At 38.3% G+C, this 12781-nt stretch overlaps 1 protein-coding gene across 3 annotated transcripts in view; it reads left to right on the top strand.

Annotated features, from left to right (window-relative positions):
• The window catches only part of ARHGAP6 (Rho GTPase activating protein 6), a 542269-nt gene that overhangs the window by 490033 nt on the left and 39455 nt on the right, over nt 1-12781 (top strand). For all 3 annotated transcript variants that reach the window (XM_003920302.4, XM_074391719.1, XM_074391720.1), the window contains exons 4-8: nt 2-258; nt 2569-2764; nt 6808-6863; nt 9404-9554; nt 10592-10740. In XM_003920302.4, the coding sequence (XP_003920351.3) occupies nt 2-258; nt 2569-2764; nt 6808-6863; nt 9404-9554; nt 10592-10740 (809 nt within the window). The remainder of the gene's footprint in view (nt 1; nt 259-2568; nt 2765-6807; nt 6864-9403; nt 9555-10591; nt 10741-12781) is intronic.

The raw sequence follows: 12781 nt of genomic DNA, 5'->3' as shown, positions 1-12781 counted from the left end.
GAATTCATCCCACAGGCATTTGGAATGCCCTTATCCCAAGTCATTGCAAATGACAGGGCCTATAAACTCAAGCAGGACTTGCAGAGGGACGAGCAGAAAGATGCATCTGACTTTGTGGCTTCCCTCCTCCCATTTGGAAATAAAAGACAAAACAAAGAACTCTCAAGCAGTAACTCATCTCTCAGCTCAACCTCAGAAACACCAAATGAGTCAACATCCCCAAACACCCCGGAACCGGCTCCTCGGGCTAGGAGGAGGGTAAGGTGGCCAGTATTTGCTCTGACACCAGTGTTAGGAAAACTGAAGATGTACAGTTATTCTTTGAGGTTTTGTTCATGTGAAAACTGGTTATGTAGTTGGTGTTCAGATATCTGTCAACAACTCCATTAATGAAGAATGCACTGGGCATGTGGCACCTGGCATAGACTCAGACCTTGTCCTGACTCCTCTCGAAGCTGTTGGATATCCCCCCTTTGTCACTTCTGTGCTCCATGCTCTCCTAAACATTCAACAATATCACCATTGATTCTGGTCTCTTGTAATCCATCAGTCTTGCTAGACTTGACTGCTAGACTGGAGTCTCAAGGGCAGGGTCCGGTGTTTTAGCTATTAATACCTTCTTCATCACTGGTCTGAGAACATGCCTGGCCAACTGAATTGGCAGTGAGTCTTCCTAAACAATGAGCTTTTTCCTTATCAATGGAACATTTCATTTTCTCAAACAGAACCATAGAATCCTCTATATATCCTCTTTCAAAACAATACTCTAACAATGTGATACCAATTGCTGAGTACTAGGTTCTAGGCAGTGTGCTATTATTTGAATTCTTCAGGCAAACTGGCTGGTGATTGGCTGAGTCAGTTGATAAGCATCTCTAAAGCTTCCAGGTTACTGGGAGATCTTCTCTTCCTTTTTTAAAACAGATCAGCATTTTATTTTTATTTTTTTGATTCAGGGTCTCACTCTGTTGCCCAGGCTGGAGTGCAGTGGTATGATCACTGCTCACTGCAGCCTCAATCTTCTGGGCTCAAGCAATCCTCCTGCCTCAACCTCCCCAGTAGCTAGGACTACAGATGCACACCACCATACTAGCTAATCAAATGCACACCATCATGCCTAGCTAATTTTTTTTTTTTTTTTTTTTTTTTTTTTAGTAGAGGTGTGGTCTCACTGTGTTGCCCAGACTGGTTTTAAACTTTCTAACTCAAATGCTCCAAAGTGCTGGGATTACAGGCATGAGCCACCACACCTGATCTTCTCTCCCTTTTCTCTCTGTCACTTGGGGATCCTTAACTTCTGCCACCTCCAGCTGTTGAAGACTGTCCTAGTTAAAAACACCAGACACTTCCCACATAAAACCCACATTTCACAATCAGCCCCTAACATTCATTGCTTCTCCAAAGTAGAGGGAGACCTGATCCATTGTTTTTGCTGTATTGACCATGTTTAAAAATGAAGAAACTACAAAATTATGGAATGCCTGAATTTGCATGATGGAATTGTTCTTCTAATTGTGTCATTGTATCTCAGACTGTATTGTCATACAACAATGACACTAAACCTCTAAATTTTAGCTTTCTGGGAAGGTAGGGCTCAGGCAATGAGTCTCCCAAATGTCCTCTCCTCTGTCCAGGCCTGGCTAGCCAACTGCTTTCTCAGTGCTTCATCAAGTATGGGTGGCTATGGCAAATGCAATTGGTGCCGTGCTCCCTTTCCCTGACCCTTTACCATTCCTAGCATGCCAGCTCACCTTCCACCTGCCAACACCTTCTTTGCTGAGGGCTTTCTCTGATGCCAGAGTCACCCAGCCCATGCAGATGGAAGGCTGTTAAGTACTTAGGAGATATTATTATCTCTCTGCCCCCCACCAGAGGCTGCCCTTAAGCAGTGATGCCTGAGGCTTGATGTATAAATACCCCAGCTCTCTCATTTGATAGGGATAGCTCTGAGGTGCATAATACATAGCTGTCTCCTAGAGCTCCGCAGAAAGACTGAGCTCCAGTTGCCCGCAATGGTAATAGGCTTAATAATGCTCCCTTCATCAGCTGCCTTTCCTTCCTTATCTCATTTCCCCATTCCCCTACTGGCATTTCCCAGGACCACCTCTCTAGTAAAGTACTTTGTGCTGTTTCTCAGGAAAATTAAGCTAAGGCTGTTTAGTGGAATTATTCCACTTTAAAAATCCTAGAGCCATAGTTTTTTATTTACAAGACTTCTCTGACTACCTCATTCATTGAGTATGTAATTTTTTTCTTGTTTCAAGAAATGAAGTGATGGGGCCAAAATACTTTAATTATATGTTTCCCATTGCTTGTCTTCCATTTGGAAATTTTTGGCTATTGTTGAAATTGTAACTGCCTTTACCTTGAGGAAACCTTGTAGAGGTTTTCTAACTTTTTCAAAAGGCATCTTTTTTTAAAATATACAAACAGTACAATTAATGCAATCAAGCAGTATTATTTTAAGTATGATAGAGTCACGAGCAAAGTATGTATTGGCTAGCATCTGGGGGCAGCTGTTTTTCTTGGCTATCTGTATTTTTGTTCATGGCTCTGCGTCACTTGCAGGGTGCCATGTCAGTGGATTCTATCACCGATCTTGATGACAACCAGTCTCGACTACTAGAAGCTTTACAACTTTCCTTGCCTGCTGAGGCTCAAAGTAAAAAAGAAAAAGCCAGAGATAAGAAACTCAGTCTGAATCCTATTTACAGGCAGGTCCCCAGGCTGGTGGATAGCTGCTGTCAGCATCTAGAAAAACATGGTAAGTAGACTTGTCTGTCTAAAATACTAATTCAAATACTTATTCAAGCATCATTCATTAAAGTACCCAATTTCAATTGTGTTCATTTGATCATGCTCTGAGCTGAAATTTTCTGTGTAAATGTGTACAGATGTGTTTGCTAAGAAATTGTGGGGCTAAACAAGATCGGAGGAGGGGGTGAATCAACTTGATGATATTCAGACTACTTAGCTCCCAGTAGTCCTCAGAAGTGACCTTGGAGGCCAAGCAATTTAGGGAAGGGTCAGGTCTGTTGGACTGGGTTTGTCACCAGGACTTCTTCCAAACAGACCAGAGCCACTTTTATTAATTGTACATAAAAGTAGCCTAGGAGGTTACTCACAAGGATTCCTTTAAAAAGTAAGAGTCCAACCTAAAAAAAATTGGGGAATCATTGCTTAAGTGAATAGAAAATACATCATTTTTGACAACAGGTTTACATATTGCTATTTGCATCTTTGTGGAAGCTATTCACTTAAAATTTCTCCACAGTCACCCTTTGCAAGTCAATTCTAGTTACTAAGTTGACTTAAAAATCATATACAGTTCTTTAAAACTTTTTCTGAAATTTAGACTTCTGGCTTATTAAACTGCCATTTTCATAAACTAAATTTGTTTGCTGTAATGTTAGCACATGTTTTATGTACATGAGAAAAGTTTACTTTTTACTATAAAAATAATAGCTCATTGTAATAGAGTAAATGTGAGAGCAAAGAAAATTCTGAGGTTACCATATAGACATAACTACTATTAACATTCTCATCTGTTTGCTTCCTAAGAAAAATTGAACTTTATTTAAAAATTGTTAAGAATATATCTAAATTTCTTAATTCATTATAATGGAAATCACTGGATAACACATGGATAACCTAAAACTAATGTAGTAAAATCTTGTTTATACAAAATTTTAAGTGTAGGGTTTTTTTTCCATCTTATCTTTCACATGCCTGTGTACTACCTATGTACATACCTTGAACGTACCTCTCCCTGTATACACACACACACACACACACACACACACACACACACACACACACACAGTCACGTACCACATAATGACATTCCCATCAACGATCGACCAATAGGCAATGGTCATTGCATAAGATTATAATACTGTAGTTTTACTGTACCTTTTCTATAGTTAGATACACAAATACTTAACATTTTGTTACAGTTACCTGCAGTATTTAACACAGTCACATGCCGTCAGGTTTGTAGTGTAAGAGCACTAGGCTCTACCATATAGCATAGGTATTTAGTAGGCTATACCATCTAGGATTGTGTAAGTACACTCTATGATGTTTGCACAGTAATGAAATTGCCTGATTTATTGCTTCTATCAATTGGGTAACTAGGGAAAAAATCACACTATTTAGAATAAAATACAGAATTGTATTTCTTCATCTGCGCAAATGAACATAAGTACTCACCTCAAAAGTTCTGCAGTGATTCAATTAATTAACGTGCATACAATACTTAGAATAGTACTTGGCATATATTATTATATAGAGAGAAATAGACCCTGAATGAACTGAATGACTCTTCTATGTATGAAATAGAAAACTTTAATAGTAGGTCTCAGTAATTTTAATTCTGGCTGCATTTACTTTTTTATTTTCACATGGTTTCTGAATAATTTAAATTTCTACAGAAGCAAGATATCACATAAGGGCGTTTTCTACACAAGTGGGACTATTCTCTTCCTATCAAGAGATAGAAAAGACAACTAAAACAAATTGAGATGTTTACTTTGTTTTTGGATGTAAAGAAATAATGTTATAAAGAGTTAAGGCTGGCACTGTGATTCACGCCTGTAATCCCAACACTTTCGGAGGCCCAAGGCAAAAAGATTACTTGAGCCTGGGAGTTTGAGACGAGGCAGGCAATATAGCAAGACTCCAACTCTATATAAAAAATCCAATTATTTCTGATTTAATTATATGTTGTACTAGTCATAAATTTTTCAGTGCCAAGAGAAATGTACCCAAAAGGTACCCAAATAAAATAGGTTAAGCAAAGTGACCTCCCACAAATAACAACCATCTTTATTTATATATTGGGAGCTTGATCTAGATTTAGGCAGAGCTGGGTCCAGGATTCAAATGATGTCATGATTGTCCTCTGTTTGCTGGCTTTACTCTCAGACCAGCTGTCTTCATGTGGTGGCCATCACTCTCATAACTGAATCTCCCAAATGAAAAGAAAATTTGCCACCAATGAAAGAAGTAATGTACATGATGCTCGTCAATGGCAATGACTAATGACTGGCATAGAAAAAGGAGAGCCATTCAGACATTCCATGCTCCCAAAGGAAGTATGCAATACTTTTTGTGAAGTATTCTTGCCCTATAAAATCACACCACAGTCAGAAATCTCTGGCTTTAGCTATCTCTTTACAGAAAATAAAGGGGAGAGAAGAACATATAAATAACACCATGGAGCATCCAAATCCAGACAATATGTAGATCTACAGTAGGAAATCACTGAGATTTCTTCACTAAGCCAATTATAAGGAAAAAGGAAATAAAAGGGGGAAACACAGATTAAGGGACTAAAAGGCACATAGACCATATCACAGTGCGTGTCCATTATGTGGATGTTGACTGGAAATTTAATGCTATTAAGAAACTATTGCTGAAATTTCTAGTATGTGATAGTAAAATTACTTGTGTTTTTAAGAGACCTAATTTTTTAGAACTGGGTTTCTCAACCTCAGCACTGACACTATATTCTCACGTCTAGGACATGATCCTAGGAAAAGCAATAAGAAATGTGAACAAAAACATATCCACAGTGTTGTTCACAGTAAGGTCATTTATAATAGCAAAATAAGCATGTATATTTTGGGGACCTGTTCACCATTTAGAGGGGAATATGTAGTAAATTGTGGCCCATTCATACAATAGAATATTTGGCATCTTTTTTCATATTTCCATAGATTTTTAAGGAACAGGTGGTATTTGGTTACATAAGTTCTTTAGTGGTGGTTTGTGAGATTTTGGTGCACCCATCACCCGAGCAGTATGCACTATACCCAATTTGTAGTCTTTTCTTCCCTTTTAAGTGACATTTACAAGGAAGTGTTACCAGCATGAATGAAAATTCTTGTGGCATAAGAAAGGCAGTAGCATTTTCTCTGTTAATAGATAGATATTATATATGTGCAGTGTGAGCTTAACTATGTAAAAATACATACATTCATGTAGAAAAGGCTGGATTTTAAAAGTGAAATATTAGCTAGGCATGGTGGCTCACACCTGTAATCCCAGCAATTTGGGAGACCGAGACTGGCGGATCACTTGAGCCCAGGAGTTGAGCTTGAGCCCGGGCAACATGGCAAAACCCTGTCTCTCCAAAACATACAAAAAAAAAAGTACTCAGGCATGGAGGCATGTGCTGGTAGTCCCAGCTACTCTGGATGCTGAGGTGGGTCAATCACTGGAGCCCAGGAGGTCAAGGCAGCAGTGAGTCGTAATCACACCACTATACTCTAGCATGGGCAACAGAGTGTGACCCTGTCTGAAAAAGAAAAAAAAAAAAGAAGAAGAAGAAGAAACTTAAGAGTGACTATTTCTGCATCAGGTATTTCTAAAAGTATATTATTTTTACATTTTTCTCCATTTTCTAGATTTTCTTTAAGAAGCACACTTTATAGTCAGACAAATATTTTTTAAAATTGATAAAGAGCTAGAATCCCTATAGAATGTGTGTTTAGGTAATAATTCTGAATAATGAAATAAAAGCTCATTTCTCTGATAAGGAGAAGGTTAGAAATATATAATATCACATGAAAATATTTGATCAGAAACATTAAACATAAAATTCTGGTGCTTAGAGGGCTGACCTTTAAGTGTCTGGAAAACAGAAATAGTGTGAGATGAAAGAAGCTTTACTGTATGCTGCCAGGTTACTATTGCTCTGCATGTTATGGCACTGTGCTGGCATTCTGCTCTCCTTCTATTTTGATTTCCTCCAGAGTCTCAAGCCATAAAACAAGACTGTTGATTTTGTTTGCTTATTTTCAGGCCTCCAGACAGTGGGGATATTCCGAGTTGGAAGCTCAAAAAAGAGAGTGAGACAAGTAAGTAAAAAGTAAAGATTATATTTTATGTTTTACTTGACTTTCAGTTCAATTACCTTTTGCAAAGTTCAAGTCTATGCAAATTCAATTTTGATTATTTTTTTTTTTTTTTTTTTTTTACCCTCCAAGCTATTATAATATAATTGAATTCCAGGAGGTAAAAGGCAACAACTCAGAAATGTTGTTACAGTTAGGCTCAAACACTTGAAAGCAAAACACATGGCTGCATCTGTGGCATGTGCAGCCAAACAAAACTAATTTATATACATCTTATTGGCAATTGCAAAAGCAGGAAATTCAGAGTACCCGATCAATAAGTGATAGAAAATAATTGTATATAGCATCTATTTTACTAAAATGTGATACTAAAAATGCCGTTAATATTCCCTTCACATAAGATGCTATTATAGCTTTACTTTATCAAAAATAAATAATTCTTATGAAGTTTTCATAGAACCATTGACCCCCAGTACGCTTTTCACATAGGGACTGTGCTCCTTTGTTTCCTTCAGCCCTGTGCAACATTCCTGCCACGAAGTTTGGTATTAGACCTCCAACAATAGGTTCCTGTGATGAGGCAGGTATTCGTGTTTGTAATGGCTTCATAAAACACAAACCATCCTTTGAGAAAAGAGTTCATTTGTTGGTGAAGGAAAATTCAATCATTATTTTCTTTATGTTGTTTTCAGTGAAAGGAAATAAGGAACTCAGCAACTTGAAAATTAATTCAAATGAAAATGAATTTTAGTTGGATGAAGCTGAAGAAATGACATTTGTTCATATTATTGAAAGTAATTGAAATAAATACATCATATATATTTTTTGTCAAGACAAAAAAGGCTTTCAAAAGAAGTATGTTTTCTGATTGGCTGGCTAGTTTTTATTCTCACACAAGAAACAACATTAAATGGATCAACATTTAATGTTCCACAACAGAACTTGCAAGAAGGAAGATAGTATGATATTTCGTAGGCCTCCACCTATGCAGAATTGCAGAATATTTTCACAAATATTATCTCATTGAATCTGCCAACCTGCTGTGAGCGTAGCCTCTTTAACACACTTCTGTCAAGGCTTAAAGAGATTAAGAAATGTAAATCAAGATCACACAATTTAACTAGTCACCGTTAACTTCACAGGCCAAGCTATTTGCATGTTCCATTCTTTCTGCATGTCTGTATGCTCAGAAAAGAAGTATGGTGTGTTTGAATGATCACAAGTTGGAGGAATTTCAATGGAAGCCTTTGTTTTGGCTGCCCAACACACACTGATGGCGAGTTGTCTGGAATCAATGAGTGGTTCAGGATAGTGATGGGTATTCATTCTCCTCAAGTGGACAGGTAGCAAATGCCAAAATTTACTCATCAGTTATATCTGGATTCGTCAAAGGGGAAACCTTTGCATGGAGTTGTATTTAAGGATTACCCAATAAAAATATAATTAGTGTTTATTTAGAAGTAGATTTTGACTATGAAATATGCTCTAACTCACTCATCATTTTATTTTGTCATATAACCCCTTTGCACCCTGCACTTTTTTCTTAGATGACTAGCCACAATGTTAAGAGTGAATCATTTGTGGGATTATCTGCTTATCACTTTGTTTCTCTAGAGGTACTTTGCCTCTTTATTCACTAGTGTATTTTGAGGGCCTGTAACAGGGCCTGTGACACAGGGAACCTGTAATAATCTTAGTTGAATGGATGGATGGATAGATGATTGAAAACAAATGAACTCTTAGAGAAGTTTATTGCATAGTGTAGGATTATGAAGTTACATAATTATTTCTACAGCAGAGAATAATGCATAAGAGAAGTTGAGCTTTTAGAGACAAAAGCAGGGCGTGGAGTTATTACACTCCTGTTACTTTGTTTTCTTGCTGCTCTAAGTGCTAATAGACTTAGTGTAATGATTACAGCAGGGAATCCTTCTGGTAATTGTTAATAAGGCTACTTTGACAAATCTAAGACAGTATTTAGTTATTGTCATCTTTTAAGCCTTAGTCATAAATGTCTTATCATGGTTCTTAATTTCATTTTTGCAGAAAAATCTCTTTGTTCTCTTGTCAAGTAACCTCAGTAAAATATCAACATTCAAACATGGCAGGATTGGTGACACACAAAACCACTGTGTAACAAATTAATTCCTCCTTCCCACATTTTAGTTGACCTAAGTTGTTTTCCACCTTTTAGGTGTTCCTCCTAACCTGGTTGTCATTACTGAGCCCTTCTGCCTACATCATTAACAATAAATCCACAGATAGTTTTATTTAATAATGTTTTTAAATATATATACATATATGTATATATATACATGTATATATATACATATATGTATATATATATATACACACACATACATATATATTCATAGCTGGACGTGTAAACTTGACAGATCAAGGTGACATGTTGTTTGCTTCTCTTTCTTGGGGTCTGTACAGACTTAATTCCAGATCCTACGTGTCACAGCACTTCTCTTGCTGGGCACTGCACATTGAGGTATGGTGTTATGTGACTGCCACTCGAACCATTGTTTTTCTAGTTACGTGAGGAATTTGACCGTGGGATTGATGTGTCTCTGGAGGAGGAGCACAGTGTTCATGATGTGGCAGCCTTGCTGAAAGAGTTCCTGAGGGACATGCCGGACCCACTTCTCACCAGGGAGCTGTACACAGCTTTCATCAACACTCTCTGTGCGTAATACAGCCATTTGTGGGAAAGTGGCCCTGGAATACTGAGATGTTCAACTCATTCATCATAACTTTATGCATATGTTTCCCGATAACTTTTTTGTCCTTATTTATCAATCTCTAAAGAGTGGGCTATTTTGAGACATTTCTCAGATTTACCCTGGGAATAATTAGCAAGAAGAAAGTTGCAATAAAACAAATGGAAATAGCCAAGAAGAATTTAAGAGGCTTTGAAATGACCCAAGAACAGTAGAAAGTGCTATGAGCTAATGCTTAGAGTACCAACAAGAGTTCACATTGATTCTGTGCCTAAAATTGAGTTAGTGTTTCTGATATGAAGAAGGAGGGAACCATGGGAACCCAGGGGAAACAAGATGCCAAAGCCCAGTGCCAGGGCTTTCAACATAGCTGCTTCTGGGCTGTAGCTATAAATTCCATGAAGAAAAAAAAAAAAAGGAGAAGGTAGAGGACAGATAGGCCAAACTTGGGTCGGCCTTCATACATTTCTTCCCTCAATGGTACAATTCAAATAGAATTTGAATTGTAGCATTGTACAACAGAGAGAGAAGACATTGTCTTTGCCGTATCTTGGTTATTGCCATCAAAATATCTGTCCTTGCAAATTGCTCAACAGAAAAGAGCCTTAAATCCATTATAAACTCAAACTTCAGAATGTTCACCAATTCTCATTCATTGTTAATAAATATTTACCAAGAATGGAAGACTGAAATCCTTAAACTAGGTGATGAGTAATGCCAGGGAAGGGGTAGAAGAAATTAAGGGAAATTTAGTTACCCTTTTTTTTTTAACCTGGATTACAGTTATTTTTCCAGATATTATACTTCCCCCAGGTCTAATTTTATATCTTTCACAGAAGCTTGCTGCTACATTGCTAAAGTAATGGGCAAGAGAGTGAAGGCATGAAATAGGACTTGCTTTTGATAATCCCTTTCTTAGAACAATTGAGCAGAGGCCTTTCCTCTGTGCCTGAATGGTATGGGCTCCCCTTTTATTTGAGCACCTCTTTTTGCCTTGCTTAGTGTTGGAGCCGGAGGAACAACTGGGCACCTTGCAGCTCCTCATATACCTTCTACCTCCCTGCAACTGCGACACCCTTCATCGCCTCCTACAGTTCCTCTCCATCGTGGCCAGACATGCCGATGACAACATCAGCAAAGATGGGCAAGAGGTAAAATGCATTTGCTGTCATAGATGCTGTGACTCTTCCTCTCCCCTGTTTTAAAAGGGCACATCAGCAAAATGGCCAAACATTTTGCCTGGAGGTAATGACATCTCCACTTTCCAACCTAGCTGCCTATGTAGGAAGAGACTCATGCAGGGCCTTCTCTGGAGGGGCAGTTCCTAAGAGTGCATGGGCCATGAGCCTCCTTATATGTTTCAAGTATGCTTCCAAATAAGGCTGCCATTTTCCATGATGATGCTTTACTCAAGACTCTGAACTTCTATTTGTGAAGAAGAAAAACAATGAGCTACAGAAGTGCTTGCAACCATGTAAAAGTGGATTGATAGGGGTGGAAGGAAACTATTGGCATTGTAATTGATTTTACCTGCTTCTGTAACTTGGAGCCCAAATATGATATCACCTCTTTATTCTTCTAGTTTGTCCCTGGAGCTCCCATCTGCACTATTAGCAAGAAGTCTAGTATCTCCCTTTTAAGGGATCCTTTCCTTTCTTAATCCCTCCCAACAAAACAAGGACTTGCTCAATTCAAGGGAGGGTGAGTCCTGCTTCCAAACCAAGCATGGAGGAAACTAGGTCTGATCTGCTGACCATTGCCATTGTGTCTCAGTGTCATATGATATCAACTGCTCAAAGCAGGTTGTACATAGTCCCACAGACTCTTTAGGGATGTTCTTGTTGCACCTGATCTGCAGTCAGGCCCCAGTGAGCCCCCCACCAAATCTAAGATCTTGGGTTCCGATTCTCTACGGTTACATTCATATTTCAAGATTTTTTTGGTTTCACCCTTGGACAAATGAGATGCTGGCTTCAATTTTAAGTTTCTTACTAATAGGCAACCTATTTAATCTTCAGCTTAACAAGAGAGCCCCCCCCACCTTCCCTCTTTGATACCATGCAGTTATACCTCTCCCTGACCTTGGATTCCTCAGGAGGTTTTAGACTCTTTAATAAGCTAATATGCACTGCAAATCAACAAGAAGGGGCCAGAGGCATTCCAAACTTACTTAACCACAGGAACTTTTTTGTAAATCTTTGTTAAACAAAGTTCAGCTGCATTGTGCCTTGAGTTCTGTGTTTGTCAAATTTCCTTCCCAAATAACATGGTTATATATATTTTTTTCACCCTAATCCAGAAAGGCAATTTTGCATTTCTTCTCATCCTCCTCCTTACGGGTATAAGAATGGAACTCTCCTGACTTAGCCGTTTATCTCTATAGTAGTTATAATTAGTGAAGCCCCAGATGGCTTCAGGTTTCATATGGCACTGACACCTTATTTCAGCATACACATCTCTTTGATGGGCATACTATAATTCTCATAATTGTTAAGTAGTTTTATTACTCATTTGGGTGTCAGCCTTTATCGACTACAGTTATAACAGGAGCTGTAGCATTATCTGCCTAATTGCTGGGGGAAAGCAGAGCTCTGTGTTTAAAGGTACTTCAGTTACTTCTCTGACATTTCTTAAGTACTATGTGAGAAGGAGAAAATTGGGTCTTAGGTAATTAAGAAGGCATTGAGGAGAGCAAAAGGTCCCATTGAAATAATTATTGCCCTTTTAGTATCATTTTCAGACATTCTTTCCATTTAAATGCTGAACAATCTCCATTGCCTATGCCAAAAAGAAGAAAATATTCTTAAATAGGTGTAAATGAAACAGCCTGATGGAATATTAGCTACCATTTATGTCTCTCCTTCCATGTGCTGGCTTTGTGCAAATCCTCTTAACAGGCAAGAGAGATATCACTGCTCCACGTTTTAGAAGCGGGGCAAAGTAACTTAACCTAGCAACCCACAGACAGCTTCCACTTAAGGTTGTACAAGTGGCATACTAGTCCATTTCACAACTCTAGGGGAGGTGCCATGGACCCCATATTCACTGCAGATTTGCAGAATTATTAGGACAGTATTTCAATGGTTGATAGAAAAATATCTTGAAGAAGAGCAATGTCATTATACTGGGTAGTGAGTCAGGTTGGTCCCCTGACTAGTCAAGTCCCAGCTGTGCATGGAACCCAAGACAGTC

The sequence above is a fragment of the Saimiri boliviensis genome, chromosome X (genome assembly GCF_048565385.1).
Source record: "Saimiri boliviensis isolate mSaiBol1 chromosome X, mSaiBol1.pri, whole genome shotgun sequence".
Taxonomy (NCBI): Eukaryota; Metazoa; Chordata; class Mammalia; order Primates; family Cebidae; genus Saimiri; species Saimiri boliviensis.
Note: the sequence above shows the minus strand (reverse complement) of the source record. Positions and strands in the feature narration are given on the sequence as shown.